Source organism: Lepisma saccharinum, chromosome 16, assembly GCF_977018435.1.
Source record: "Lepisma saccharinum chromosome 16, izLepSacc3.1, whole genome shotgun sequence".
Lineage (NCBI taxonomy): Eukaryota > Metazoa > Arthropoda > Insecta > Zygentoma > Lepismatidae > Lepisma > Lepisma saccharinum.
This window is the reverse complement of record NC_139244.1, coordinates 31,387,162-31,401,254: the sequence shown is the minus strand read 5'-3', so window position 1 is coordinate 31,401,254 and position 14,093 is coordinate 31,387,162. Positions and strand designations below refer to the sequence as shown.

Sequence of the window (14,093 nt, the reverse complement as noted above, 5' to 3'; positions counted from 1 at the left end):
GTTTCAGATCATGACAAATTTGCACAAAACGACAGTTCTATAGTGTTTTATTGTGGTTTTGCAAGGAAAATTCGATGTAAATACATGACCCTATGGTTCATATTAATTTCTGGAATAGAAAACGTTCGTTGGAAGCGGCCCCGACGCCCACCCAGCGTCGAATGACATGGGTACCTGGGAGAAACCCTGGGAAGGTAAAGGCGGTCAAGGGCGTGATGCTGATCACATCACCCCCACTCACGACCGGATCAAGAAAGTGTGGGGCGTTACCCCCACACCCCCTATACGCCTTCATGGCGTGGTGCTAAGCACAGGGGAGCACTTAACCTTTTTATATATATATTTGTCTATACCCATAACACTGAACCAAGTGTAGACGTTACTTGCTCATATCAATTTTCGAACATCAATCTGAAAACTAACGCACCAACAAAGGCCACTGAAATTATACGTGGCATAAAGTAAATTTCAAATCCAAAGATTCGTCTGTAGAATACTTATCCAAATAATCATGTGACAATATGCTTATTATAACATAAATACTATTTTCCAGATACCCAATTTACTCCTTTTCTGGATTCTCTATCACACCTTTCCCATAGGAATTTTCCAAATACTCACGTATATTGTTCATTGTCTTAAACTTTCTCCCGACAAATTCAACAGTTGTCATTGGCTTGAGGTAACTCTCTGGAAACTCATAAGGCCCTTTCATCATGCCATCCTCTGGCGAATACTCATATATATCCACATAATTGTGATTCACCTTGCTGAACCGCACGCGCCAGATGGTAGAATCTCGCAACCACAAGAAGCCTTCGTCGTCCTCCACAGAGGAACCATCTTCTTTGGTCTTAGCCAACCACTCGCACTTGTCGACGTCCTCCTTGTAGATCCCAACGTCTGCGTCGTGGTCCCAAGGGATGATGCCCCCGTCCCTCATGGCGCCTATCAGACTTCCGAACGTCAGCCAATAGCGAACGTTGCACCTCTCCAGCACTTCCGCCACGTGTGTCACCGTCTGCTTCATGGCCTCCAGGCAGCAAGGAGGAGTCCATCGCCCACCAAACTTTTCGTCGACCGAGCATTTCCTTGTGGCCTTGCTGCAGCCGTACCACTCCACGTTGTTTTCTTCTGTTACGACTTTCTTGAAACCAAATGACTTATACATACGACGCTTCTGCTCATTATATAATCTCTTGTCGAATTTAATGGTCTGGCGTGTTCTGAAAAATGTGTTCTTCATTAAGTGAGCTGCAAAACAAAGATGATTACATTAAAATTCTTGCGATGTAAAATGCTCAATATAGTGCTCATAATTTCCGTCACATTACTATTTCCTACGGTATCAAGCTATTCTCTACTCAAGGTGAAACATAATGTGTCAATGGCTAGTACATTTGAGCATCAGCTCTTTGGCTACAAGCAATACTCTTCATACCAAGTAGCCAACGGTACGAGACGAATTAATTCATTCAGTAAATACGAACTACAATCGACTTAGTGAAGATAGTCACTAAAGTGCTCGTGCAAATGTAGATATACGTGTATATTCACAATCAAATAAAATAACATTTAAGAAGAAAAGATCAGTAACGAAGAATATACCTAGTCATATCATAAATACTGTCACAACTTTGGAGGCTGGTTGGACATCTTCAGGGCAAGGACAGCACCTGCCCATGGGGAGGTGTAAGACCTGAGTCATTCTGTGGTGAACTGCAGACGGGAGAAGGTGATTGTGATACAGATCAGGATGGAATGGGGCGAGAATTAAAATCGAGTGGCTGTCATTGCACTACATAAGATAGGCGAAGAAGCAGGTGAGATTTTCAAATTTCTCCAGAAGCTTCAAATCTCAAAGAGGTTCGTGTATCCTGCGTATACACTGAAACTGGAACTGTGAACGACCGGCCCAGGGCAGGGCGGGCTCGAACAGTACGGACTCCAGAGGTTGTGAAAGCACTGACGGTGTCTGTGCGACGAAATACTGTCAGGAGACAGTCAATCCTGCCTCAGGAAAATGAGATGTCAAAAATGTCCATGTCTCGTGTGTTACGTTGTGACCTAGGACTGCAAGCTCACAAACGACGTACAGGTAATATCCTCACTGATACGTTGAAGCGGCAGAGGTTGATCAAAGCAAAGCGCCTACCAACGCGGTACGCAACAAATGGACACAGACGAATCCTCTTCACCGATGAGAAACTGTTCAATGTTGAGGAGGCATTCAATGCCCAAAACGACATGGTATATGCGAGGAGTTCACGAGAAGCTGCCGACAAGCTCCGAGTGTCCAGAGAGGCCATCATCCAGCGTCAGTTATGGTGTGGTGGGGGGGGGGGGTGAGCTACGAGGGCATCACTGAGCTGCGTTTCTGTGAGCAAGGGAACAAAACATCGGCCAAGGTGTACCAAGAGATGGTCCTTTGAGGAATCTCACGAACACCCTCTTTCGCAGTCAGGCCTGGAGGCTCCAGCAGGATTCGGCACCAGCCCATAAGACACCCCAACATCGCCAGTTTGAATCGCTCTCGTGAAGGCAGTGGCGGACGTCCCTGTAAATATCGTGCGTAATGAAATTGATGCGTGGCCACAAAGACTGAAGGACTGCGTGCGTACTAAAGGTGGTCACTTTGAGTAGCTATAGGCGTTCTGTGTTCCTCACATATCCATGTATCACATTGTCTATGACTATTGCACTATCCCAAACCATCTTGTGTCTATTTCCTGCAAACCTTGTGACAGTATTCATGATATGACTAGGTATCGTATAGATATCCTAGGGTACAGTAACGCCCTCCACTTGAATGCCAAATTGGACACAAGGCGTCACAAAGTCCGCTACTCCCTGCGACGGGAACATGAGACTCAATTCTAACTCCCAAGGCTTGGGTAAAGATAGTACGAACTTCAAATATTAGACATCGTTGTATGATCACACATGTGTATCCATTTCTATATATCAGTTTACAAACAACATACAGATTTATGTTCATGTCAGAAAGAATGTAAAGATCAATTCTTAAAACATTTCAAACGTCATTCAAAATTAACTTTGTGCGATAACACGAAAGTTTGTGAACGAAATTGCTCCTCCACTTCCGCGTATCGCCAATAAAAGAGAAGGCATTCATTCATTCTTTATTGGATTTAGCTGAAATACCAGCTCTACACCAAGTTGTGACGTTCCCCTCTGGTGTTCGCCACTGGATCACGGATCACTACGTCACGGTAGCTACCCAATCTTCCTGTGCGGCGGAGTTATGAGACTCTCCTTAATGTTATGCTACACTGAGCATTGTCAGGACGTAACGATTTGAAAAAAGAAATAGCTTCTTGCCATTTTACAAATTTAATAACCCATTTTACCTTTAAACAATCACTGCAAAATAACAACAATATTCACAAACGCAATCACATTTAAATTAAGCTGCTGCTTTTCCTTTATAACAGTGTTTTTCACAAAATTAACATCATCTCACGCAACTCAACTTACTTTTTCCTTTTCACGCACTGTTGTCCCGGCAACGGAATCAATAAAAGATTGAACAGTTCTAAAAATGTTTATAAACCGGAAATGACTTCCGCTTCCAATATTGCGTGTAACAAATATACAGCCAGATTTACAAATTTAAATCAACACAAACAACAGTATTGAAACTAATAAATAAATCAAACAGATTTCTGTGAAATTAACAGAAAACAAATAAAATATTACAGATGGCCAAAATATACAAGGCGTATCAAAGTGTCCCAAAACACGCAACACAAGTCACACACGACACTGCCACATCGAATCACAAATCTTCAATGTGCATAGTTTCTACACGTGTAAATTAATATCATAAAGTAATCTAAAATTATAAATACAATTGTTATGTCTGGTTCCGATATTAAAGAGGATAAAGAAGAAGGGAGTGGTATTCCTCTTTTTATTAGATTCTTGATTAAGGATCTTCCTTTGACTAGTATAAAATGGACATTAAAATATAACATGATGAGCATCTTCCTGGTCCAACCTAAATTAATTTTATATAAATGGTGGTTTAATCTGATGTGCTCCAGTCTCAATCTTAGTATTAAAATTAAAAACAGGAAAAAGGCAAAAAAATATTCTTGGACTCAGGTTTCAGTTACCATGTTCTTGACGATTTCCCTTCCTTCTTTTGTTTTACAGACTCAGCCCGTCGTTAGGTAGTAAAATACAGAAGTGTCCATTCACTTGGTCAGGCGAGTTGGAAGTGTGACGTCATCGGCAGTAGGTTGTGACCCATTCTAGATTATTTATGTTCACCAAGTTGAACTGTGTTATAATTAACTTTATTAGAAGTAACAAACCTTTTAAAACATCTTAACATTTCAAGAGTACAAATCTTAATCACGCAGGTTCATTACAACAGGCATCAAACAACAATTTTGTTTCGACTCGCTGACGTCAAGATGTAAAGTATTTCCTCACTATTTAGTTTTATTTACTTCAGACTACAAAATAACTGAGTAAACCAATTTCTTTCAATGCATTGAACATATAAACAGAAATTACAAAATATTGCAGGAAATTAAGAGTAGATAGAAAGTGAACTCTGGAAGTGGCTGAAGAAAATCATCCACCATGGAGAACAATAAAGAATTATTCTAATTCAGTGAAGGGTGAGATTAACGCTCTTGGTATGTCTTTTAATAGTACGGAGGTAGTTGGCCTGAATTAAGGAAATAAAACACTACAAGGAAAGTTACTTAGTAATACATGTATCACAATATTGGAGATATTTTATCGGTATAGCGAAAAGGTGAGTTGTGAAATAGCTCCAGAGCTTTCGGGAGCTAACCTTTCCTCCATTCTCGGTTCCTTCGTTTTTATCCCTGAAGATGACCAAGGCATCTTCTCGAAAGATCACGAACTTTTCCAGAACTCGCTTGGTTCGTATTCTGAGAAAAAATTCTACCAGTTTCATAGCTTTCAAGAGCTAACGTCACCCTCAACTTGAATTTGGGTCCTACTTGACATGAATAGCATTTGCTTCCTTCGTCTTCGGGAAAGCATTAGTCAACTTTGCCCCTCCCAAAATTTTATTTGGAGTCGGCGTCACTGATTACGGGTATTTAAACTTCAAAATATGGATATCTCAATATGCGATACACCTCCAGAATCATTCCAAAAATTACAAAATATAATGATTTAATTTGCCTTGTTATGAGCTGCATTAGGTCATTGTCAAATAAGACTGATTGTAGCTTCTTAATATGCATGAAGAATATTAATAAGAATATATTATGAAGTTGTCACGTTAATTGAGAGTGTTAGCTTCAGATGTCTCAAAGTAAATCGCCCAACTTTCCCTTTCCAAGATCTTCAAGACACAAATGCACTATCACAGCAACTAAACGAACAAGAATTGTGATTAGAATCGGTACTTACAAGATAAATGCGTAACACACCACTGCACAGAACACTGTCTGTAACAAATATTTGGCTGCATCTTCACAATCACACACTAGCAATTTTGAGGAACTGTACCATACTATTATGTGGACCAAGCAGCTTATGCAACTCATTTAATTTGTTGCCAGTAAAATATGTAGGGTATTCTCTTTCAAAAAATTGTCTGGTTGACAATAGTTTCCAATTTTAAAGAACACTGTTTTTATACATACCTTCGTGTATTGATTTAATTGTGGGTATTACTGAGAAACAATTTGATTTGCTTTATTTTACTTCGCCTTTTGTGCCACTTTTTGGCTAATTGCGAAGATAGTGATGAGTGATGATATGATGAAATTGATGAATGGACACTCACAAATATCCATGCCCAGGCCAGGATTCGAACCCGGGACCAATGGCGTCCTATGCTAACCACTCCGCCAAGAGAACCGGCTGCACTTCTAGCTATCTAAATTTTATCACCGATGGCAAAAACTTTGCTCAATTGATTGTGTAGAAGATGAAGCATAGCCTACCTAATAATGATGACTGGTAAAACTAAGCCTTCATTTTGTGACGACATTATTGGTCGTAAAGATATTAAAAGTCGAGTCAAGACTGGCAAGACCTTTCTGTATATAAGTTATATATATCCTATTGATACATAATGGTTGCCACTTATAACAATGAGCTAACTTTCGGCAGAATGATTAGCCTACGTTGAATAACTGTTACAGACACTAGAGAAAATAAATATCTCAATCAGCAGCATCCGTTTATATACTTGAAGACCCAGGGGGAAAAACGATGAATGTCGATTTTTCGCCCATTTTTAGATCACAGCGCCATCTGATAGCTCAAAAGCTGTACTATAAGAATGAGAACGCCTTGGTTGGGAAACGGTGAGAAGTGCCTGAAAAACGCATTATTATTTTGGCATATATTGACGTATTTATGAAAGAGAAATACTTGTTTTTGATTTCCTGGCAAATCGTCTCGAATGAACATTCGTCGTTTTTCCCCCTGGCCCTTCATTTGTAAACTTTGTTAATGTGTGGGTACGAAGTTACAAGAAAGGGTAAAAATTTCACACGTAGCAACTCTGATAATACGGGCCACTGTTAAATGGACGCAAGGAAACGAATTGTTAATATTGCATGGAAATGGCATCTAAAATGCACGTTACTATAAAGTAACATTCTCTAATGAAGACCAAAAAATACATCAAACATATCAAATTGGACAGTGGTTTTAATCTAAACATACACGTTTCTACAAAGTAATATTCTATAATGCAGATATAAAAAATAAATCAAGCATAGCAAGCAATATTTGGACAGTAATGTTAATATAAAGAATAAAAATACCTACAACCTAACCTTGCTACCGAACTTAATCGTAAAACATAACCTGAATATGCAATTAATCTTCGTGTCATATTAGGAGTTTCCACAATAATTTATGTAAAATATTATAGGAGGTTACATTCACTAGATCATCATATTTAGATAAGAAACAATAAATACTAAATATAACGTATGCATGTATTCATATAAACACCATGTTAAATGTGAACAACACTAGATTGCACTTACCTTTATAACCGTGAGGTATAGCTTGAAGATACAAGGATTCTGGAAATGGTTGCAAGAAACCTTCCGATAATTGTCGAAGCATTATTACTTCAGCCATAATAACTTGAAAACCTTGTACCATATCACACATCTTGGTATCGATATTATTTTCATATCTCAGCGTCCATTCCTTGACATTCATTTGAATCTTCAAACATACAGGAAAGTTGTGTCCCTCAATAGGAGCTGAAAGTATTGAATGTCTATTTTCTTCGAGTTTCAACAACATATCGTGCACTGATTGCACATCAAAAATCACAGTCTCTAGAAGAAATAGTACATATCTAGTTTTAATAAAATATAAGAGGTTTTTGTTCTCGTACGTATTTGACAAATTGAATCTTAAATTGACAACTCTCACATTATGTATGTCAATAAGTTCTTTCCCTCTTATTTGTAGCAAAGGGCACTCCAACTCACCAATAATAAGAACATCAATAGCAGGTAAAGTTTTGAATACTTCTGCAAGTGTCTCGTTTATACATATACAGTCACACTGATACATAACAATTGATATAGAATGATGTATTAGTTTCAAGAATATTTCGTTTTTAGTTGGAACTGTGCTGATCTCCAACGGATGAAATTTTAACGAGATTTCACTTTCTGTCGGAACTGTGTTGATCCACAACGGATGTTCTCCAGTACGTCTTGAAGTTAAAGTGAAAACAATTACAGTGAATGATATCACTGCACTGAATAATAAACAACGTAATTGCGACCTAAAAGCAACCATTTTGTCTATTAATTATCTTGACCTACATTTTCAGGACACTGATCGAAAACATTCTTTACCAAGTGGAAATACACAGAGTTGAGACGGTTGAAAATGTTCGACATTTTCATTGTTCATGTTCAGAATGTTTGGTTTGTTGTAGTAAAATCATGAAAAAGTTGCAGAATACGACTGTTCTAAGGTTGATGTTTTTTAAATTAGGGCCTCGTAATCTTATTTCTAAATAAACTTAACGTATAGATGATAAATTAATTACACACACGCAAATGTATAATACTATAATAATATAATTATTCAGGACACCTACGTCTTCTTCTTCTTTTTTCTGACCCTATCAACTGTTAGTCGATTTTAGTCATCTCTCTGAATTTTTGGCAAAATGTATTTAGTTCACTATGCACTTATTTTTCACAAGAAAGAAACAGAGAGACGAAAAAAATTATACCGTGCGTCCATTTCGATCTGCAGCCGAGAGATCGGGAGAAACGTGGCGGGCGGCGCTGACGGAGGTGCCGACATTTGCGGCCTGTAATGCCCGCATATTTTTATGGACATATGCAGACATTTATATAAATATTGCAAAACTAGCACTAACCTGTGTTATAAGAGTTGTTCAAAGTGATGTCCACCTACATTCACACATTCCTGGCATCGTTTGATGAAATTTTGATTCACACGCAAAAGTTCTTCTTCCGTAATTTTTCCTAGTTCTGCCCTTATATTGTCTTTTAGTTCGTCGATGCTATGAGGGTTATTTCGGTAGACTCTATTTTTAAAGGTTCCCCACAAATAATAGTCACATACGGTAAGATCTGGCGAACGTGAAGGCCATAAACCTCTTGAAATTATTCTGTCATCAAACACCTCCCTTATAGCGTCCAAAGAATCAGCGGCGGTATGGGCTGTGGCCGAATCTTGTTGAAAATACCCATATTGTCTCTCATTATCTGATAACAACTGAAAAAACGGCGCGAGTATTTGTGTGCGGTACCTCTCTGAATTTATTGTGTCTTCAAAAAATATAGGCCCTATTATTCTTTTGGCACTTACAGCACACCACACACCAATTTTTGCATCGTGTAACGGAACTTCGTGTATTATTCGGGGATTTTCAGTGCTCCAGTATCTATTGTTCTGTGAACAAACATGACCACGCAAGTGAAACCATGCCTCATCCGAAAAAATTATTAACTGTGGATCAACAATACCATCTACAATATTCTGCAAAACCCAATTACAGAAATTTACTCTACTTACGTTGTCAGCGGGCCGTAATTCTTGCACTATAGAAACTCTGTACGGTTATAATTTTAGTAGCTTAGTGGCTGTATGTGCTGATGATTTTGACACGCCCATCTCCTGTGAAACACGGCGTAGAGGTTTGTTTGGAGAACGTTCTAACGCTGCACCAATTTCATCGAGTTTTGCTTCGGTTAGAATCCGTCGTTTTTGCTTAGGTGTTTTAAAATTTAACGATCCAGTTTCTCGTAATTTAAGGACAAGACGTCTAACCGTATCTCTATGTGGAGGTGAAACGCCTGGGAATTTCTGTACAAATTGCCTACACACGTCTCGACACGAGTCTGTTTTCACGTAAGTGTCATACATAAAAATTCTTTGTTCTAACGTGAACCTTGCGGCTGGCATTCCAATCGTCTGACTGACACAACACACATACACACTGCAATAACACAAACAAGTAACGGCAAGTAACCAAGAATAACACTCTTACGCACAGTACGAAATTAACACGCTCTTGGTTTACATCTGCCTGCCACTATATTCACAGCTCTGTAGTCGCGAAGGAACAAAAAACTTGAGCTAGGAGATTTCGGATTGCAAGGAAGCTCACGAACACCATTAGCTTTTAACGGTTCGTCTGCAGCGTAATCTTGATACAGTGTTGCACATTCGAAACCTCCAAACGATCCCCATCGACACAAAACTCTTTCAAGGATATAAACTTAAGCAGGACGTTACTGGTCAAAACTATGGTTAAAATGTTTTACAGAGTATTATCTGTGGCTCTTAATATAATTTCTAAAGCGTATTTATTTGTGTATAAAAGGGTGGAACTTGGAAGAATTACAGAAGAACTTTTGCGTGTTATAACACAGGTTAGTGCTCGTTTTACAAGATGTCCACAAAAATAAGCGGGCATTACAGGCCTCAAATGTCGGCATCTCCGTCAGCGCCGCCCGCCACGTTTCTCCCGATCTCTCGGCTGCAGATCGAAATGGACGCACTGTATATATCGTATATATGCTGTTTGCTAGATCGTCAAATTACATCTTCTTGCATATCAATAAAGAAGCCATATAGTGGGAGGAATGGGATCCGTGAGCAGGGCAATTAGAGATGTAGGGAATGGAACTCCATGGCGACTCAAACTATTATATAATTTGTCTCGTTCTCTGTCCAAATTAGGACATTGTAAAAAAAGATGTGTGGCATCTTGGTTAATTTCTCCACATGTGCAGGCTTGTTTTGTTGTAATATGTAATCGTGCTAAATGTTCATTAGAGCGAGCATGACCTGTACGTAGACGTATTATAAAGACAATAACTGATCTTGGAAGATTATATGAGTAGTACAAAGGATTATTTTGTGAATGTTCTGAAAACCATTTATATGTATTGCCCGCTGATTGAAATTGTTCTATACACCACTGTTTTCATTATCTTGAAGTTTATATTTAACTCTTGGGAGTAGGTCCGTGTATGGAAGCCTCGCAAGTAAAATAGATTCCGATGATCGGGCAGCTTTGGCATATACGTCCACACGTTCATTTCCCATATTTACTTGGTGAGCCTTTCCGTAACTAAACTGAACGTTGATATTTCTTCCATAAGCATACTGGTTTGTTGGATTATAAGGATGACAAATAAAGGATGTTTACAAATCTGAGGATATGAGGAACTCAGCGCCATTAATACGCTTAAAGCATCTGTTATGATACGAATTTTTGTGTAATAATTATGGATAGCGCATGTGAGAGCTATATATATTGCGTTACTTTTGTAACTTTCTACAGTGAAATTAGAAGGACACCTGAAGGACACCTACATGGCGTCATCTTGTCATTGGTTTTCTGTCATTCAACCAAGTCATGTAAAAACAGGCGAGTCAATTGCTCTTATCAAACACAAACTGGTTAACGAGAGATGACGTCACGTTGGTATATAGAAGTGTGAAATATCACACTATTCCTTGTATTCATGAAATATGGTACAGGTGTTCACAAATGGAACACTACATAAGCAACGAAAACCTGTATCATGTTGAATTGTATACTGAGGATAGACAGTCAAATATAAAGCTGTAAGTCAAATAATATGCCGATGAATGTATGAAATCAATCAAAGATATTTATAGTCCTCGAAGTGTAATCATTCTTCTCTTTTGCAGATAAGAACAAAAAAGAGAAAGTAAACAAACATACAATTAAATAAATTCGAAATATACAATACAAAGAATAAATCCAACACATTACAAAATTGTTGATTCAACTGTTGATCAACAGTTTCGAAAAGTTCATATTAAATTCCACAAATGCGTACTCCAAAATGTTGTGACGGAAAATTTGAAACTTACAATATTCCAATGCTTTACCAGACCAAAAATCGGAAATATCTACATACTAGTATTAAACTTCAACTCAAATGTTTTAAATTTAAGGCAGTTATGGTGGACCCAATTTAGGTGATTTGCCTTCTCTAACTACTAAATCACGTATTATTTCTCAAAGTTTTGGTTAAAATAGTATGGTTAAAATGATCCAGTAAAATATCTGTGAACTTTCGTTTCTATTCTCGGAAAATTTAGTGTACACAGAAATGTGACCTTATGAGCAGAATTTGGAGCCCTAAAACATAGGGAAAATTATTATTTCTTTTAGTCCCCCATTTTCAAATAAACTCCATATCAGACCTATAATCCTTGAAAGCTGAGTTAAACTTTTACCACTTGTACCACACTCCCCTCCTACATCATGTACTCCATTGAGTTTGGTTGCTAAATTGTAGTTCAATTGCTACCCTAGAAATATTGTGTTCTTAGTTCCTTATCTTGCAAAAATGTAGTATGGACAGTACTACGAAGTATACCATAGTGAGATTGCGTATGTTCATAGTTTCTTCCCGATGCTCCAAATTACTGGTTGTGAAGTTTCGTGTATGCAGGTTGGTTTCTCTGCTGTAGAATGAAACATGTATAATTATGATCACTTATATTTATATACGAATAGTACAGAAGTATTTGATACCATGACTCCAAATTATCCACACTACGCATGCGCAAGGATGGAATGGCAACAAAATATGACAAATGGCTGTTTATTCTAACAGACGTATTTTAAAGTGCAATGTAATCCACACGTGCCAACATATGTAGATGTATATTTATAGGGTACGGCAGTGTACTTTACTACCAGTAATTAGCTAATAATATATTTCTTACAACAATAAAACGGAATTTGTGTTTGTCTTTATTCATAACCGAATCAGAAGAACAGAAACAAGAGGAGAAGAAATAAGAGAAGAGAACAGAAGAATAGAGAAGATGAATAGGAGTTGAAGAGAAAAATAACTGTGAGGAAGAAAATAAAAGAGCATAAGCAGATAAATCTCAGGAGTAAGCGCTTACGACTTTGGAGAATTTTCTTTCAGAGATTTCAATTTTCAGAAATTTCTGTTACTGAAATACAAGTATTTAAGATAAAGGTTTGAGTCTATTCTTTTGTTTTGTTTCTGTGATCCTTCTGTAAATACGAGAACTTCTCAGATGTCGGGCTGGGTTCTCTGAAGTGAGAGTTGTTTGTTGCGAATATCTGGCCATCACGTCTCCGTTAGCGTGAACCGAAGAACGTTTTTTAGGTGCGAAACGCCAACGTAGGTGATCTCATGTTTGCAAGACGAATGCAGTAGTTTCAAGTGTAGCTCTTGTAGAAGAGCCAGCAGCGACTCTCCTGTGGTGCCACCTGTCGTGGTTCTTTCTCACGAGGCACACTCGCGACTCCTCGTACTCGTCGCGCCTCCAGGACCGAACCCTTCCCTCGAAGTCGTAGTGGTGGCAGGGGGTGGCCTTCGAAGGACCCTGAAGAGCACTGAGCTGTCTACGGAGAGCGCCGTCAGAAGGAAGAACACGTATCTGGCCGAGAGACCACAATAAAAGCTGACGCTGTGAGAGTACTTGGTCTCTCGCATAAGCCATTCCGCGTCCTTTTTGACCTCCCCGTCGTCGATAAAGATCCTTGGCTCTTCTTACTCAGCCGCCACTTTCAGTGCGGGCCATGTCATTCTGGGGAGCTGTCGTCTGGAGCAATCTGTTATCAACACGCCGTCTTCCATATCGCTCATGGCTGCTCATATATTGGCTTCAAAGCAAAAGTGTTATGTCTCTCCCAAATTTGAAGTTCCGAAGAACCAAATTTGGCTTCTAGGAAACGTAAGTCTACGTTGTAAACACTGTTTCTAAATTCCAGATTATTGTTACATTGTTGCATTCTAATTGTTAACTAACAAATATAGAGGCTGGTTTTGTCATATTTTTTGCATTCTTTCTCTTCAGCAAAGCATAGATGTCATAGTTAGAGATTAGTTTGTTGTACAGTGGAATGCATAAGTATTACCAAACACCACCACCACGCTTACTGTCTTTGCTTTAGGCAGTAAGAACTTTAAGAATTGAAACACAATGCCAAACAAGCTACTGACAACCTCTGCACTGAGTAAAATTCCAGTCCTCAAAAACACGTAGGATACAAGAGAAAATAAATAAAAAATAATGAAATAATGTTTTACTTTAATGTATAAATGAGTAAAAAGAACCTAAATTTAAATTGTCAATTTGTTAAGAAAATAAAACTATGAAAATCTATATAATAACACGGTTAGTTAAGATCTAGTCATAAATATTGTCATGTAAATTTTCTATTTCAGTACTGTTTTCTCCAGATAGACAAATCCATGTCAATAATAATGTTCCTTTCATAGTGCCTTCTTTACCCGTTAAACATGCGCCCCCTATAATTTATTCCTGCTTTTGATTGCCTTTTCCATCTCTATGAACGTGAGTCAAGATAAACAATAATTTTCATTATTATTATTTTGTGATTACTGATTTCAATTTTTAAATGAAGGGAATAATTGTACGCAATGTCACTTCACTTCAAATACCCTAAAGCTAGAGTATTGTGAAATGGCCCAAGTGTTGGGCTAAGAGGAGTAAAAGGGTTGACTCTTGAATAAGGTACCCAAAAGTAAACCTTACTTCCACGCAGTACACCCGGTAACTACAGC

At 38.2% G+C, this 14,093-nt stretch overlaps 1 protein-coding gene across 1 annotated transcript; it reads right to left on the bottom strand.

Annotated features, from left to right (window-relative positions):
* Positions 1 to 388: 388 nt before the first annotated feature.
* Positions 389 to 7,927, bottom strand: LOC145999997 (ribitol 5-phosphate transferase FKRP-like). Its single transcript, XM_083137297.1, has 2 exons — positions 7,020 to 7,927; positions 389 to 1,254 (listed from the first exon to the last, which is right to left on the bottom strand). Exons 1-2 carry the CDS (start codon positions 7,792 to 7,794, stop codon positions 563 to 565), a joined length of 1,467 nt encoding a protein of 488 aa, XP_082993423.1. The 5' UTR covers positions 7,795 to 7,927; the 3' UTR covers positions 389 to 562.
* Between the last annotated feature and the right edge of the window lie 6,166 nt (positions 7,928 to 14,093).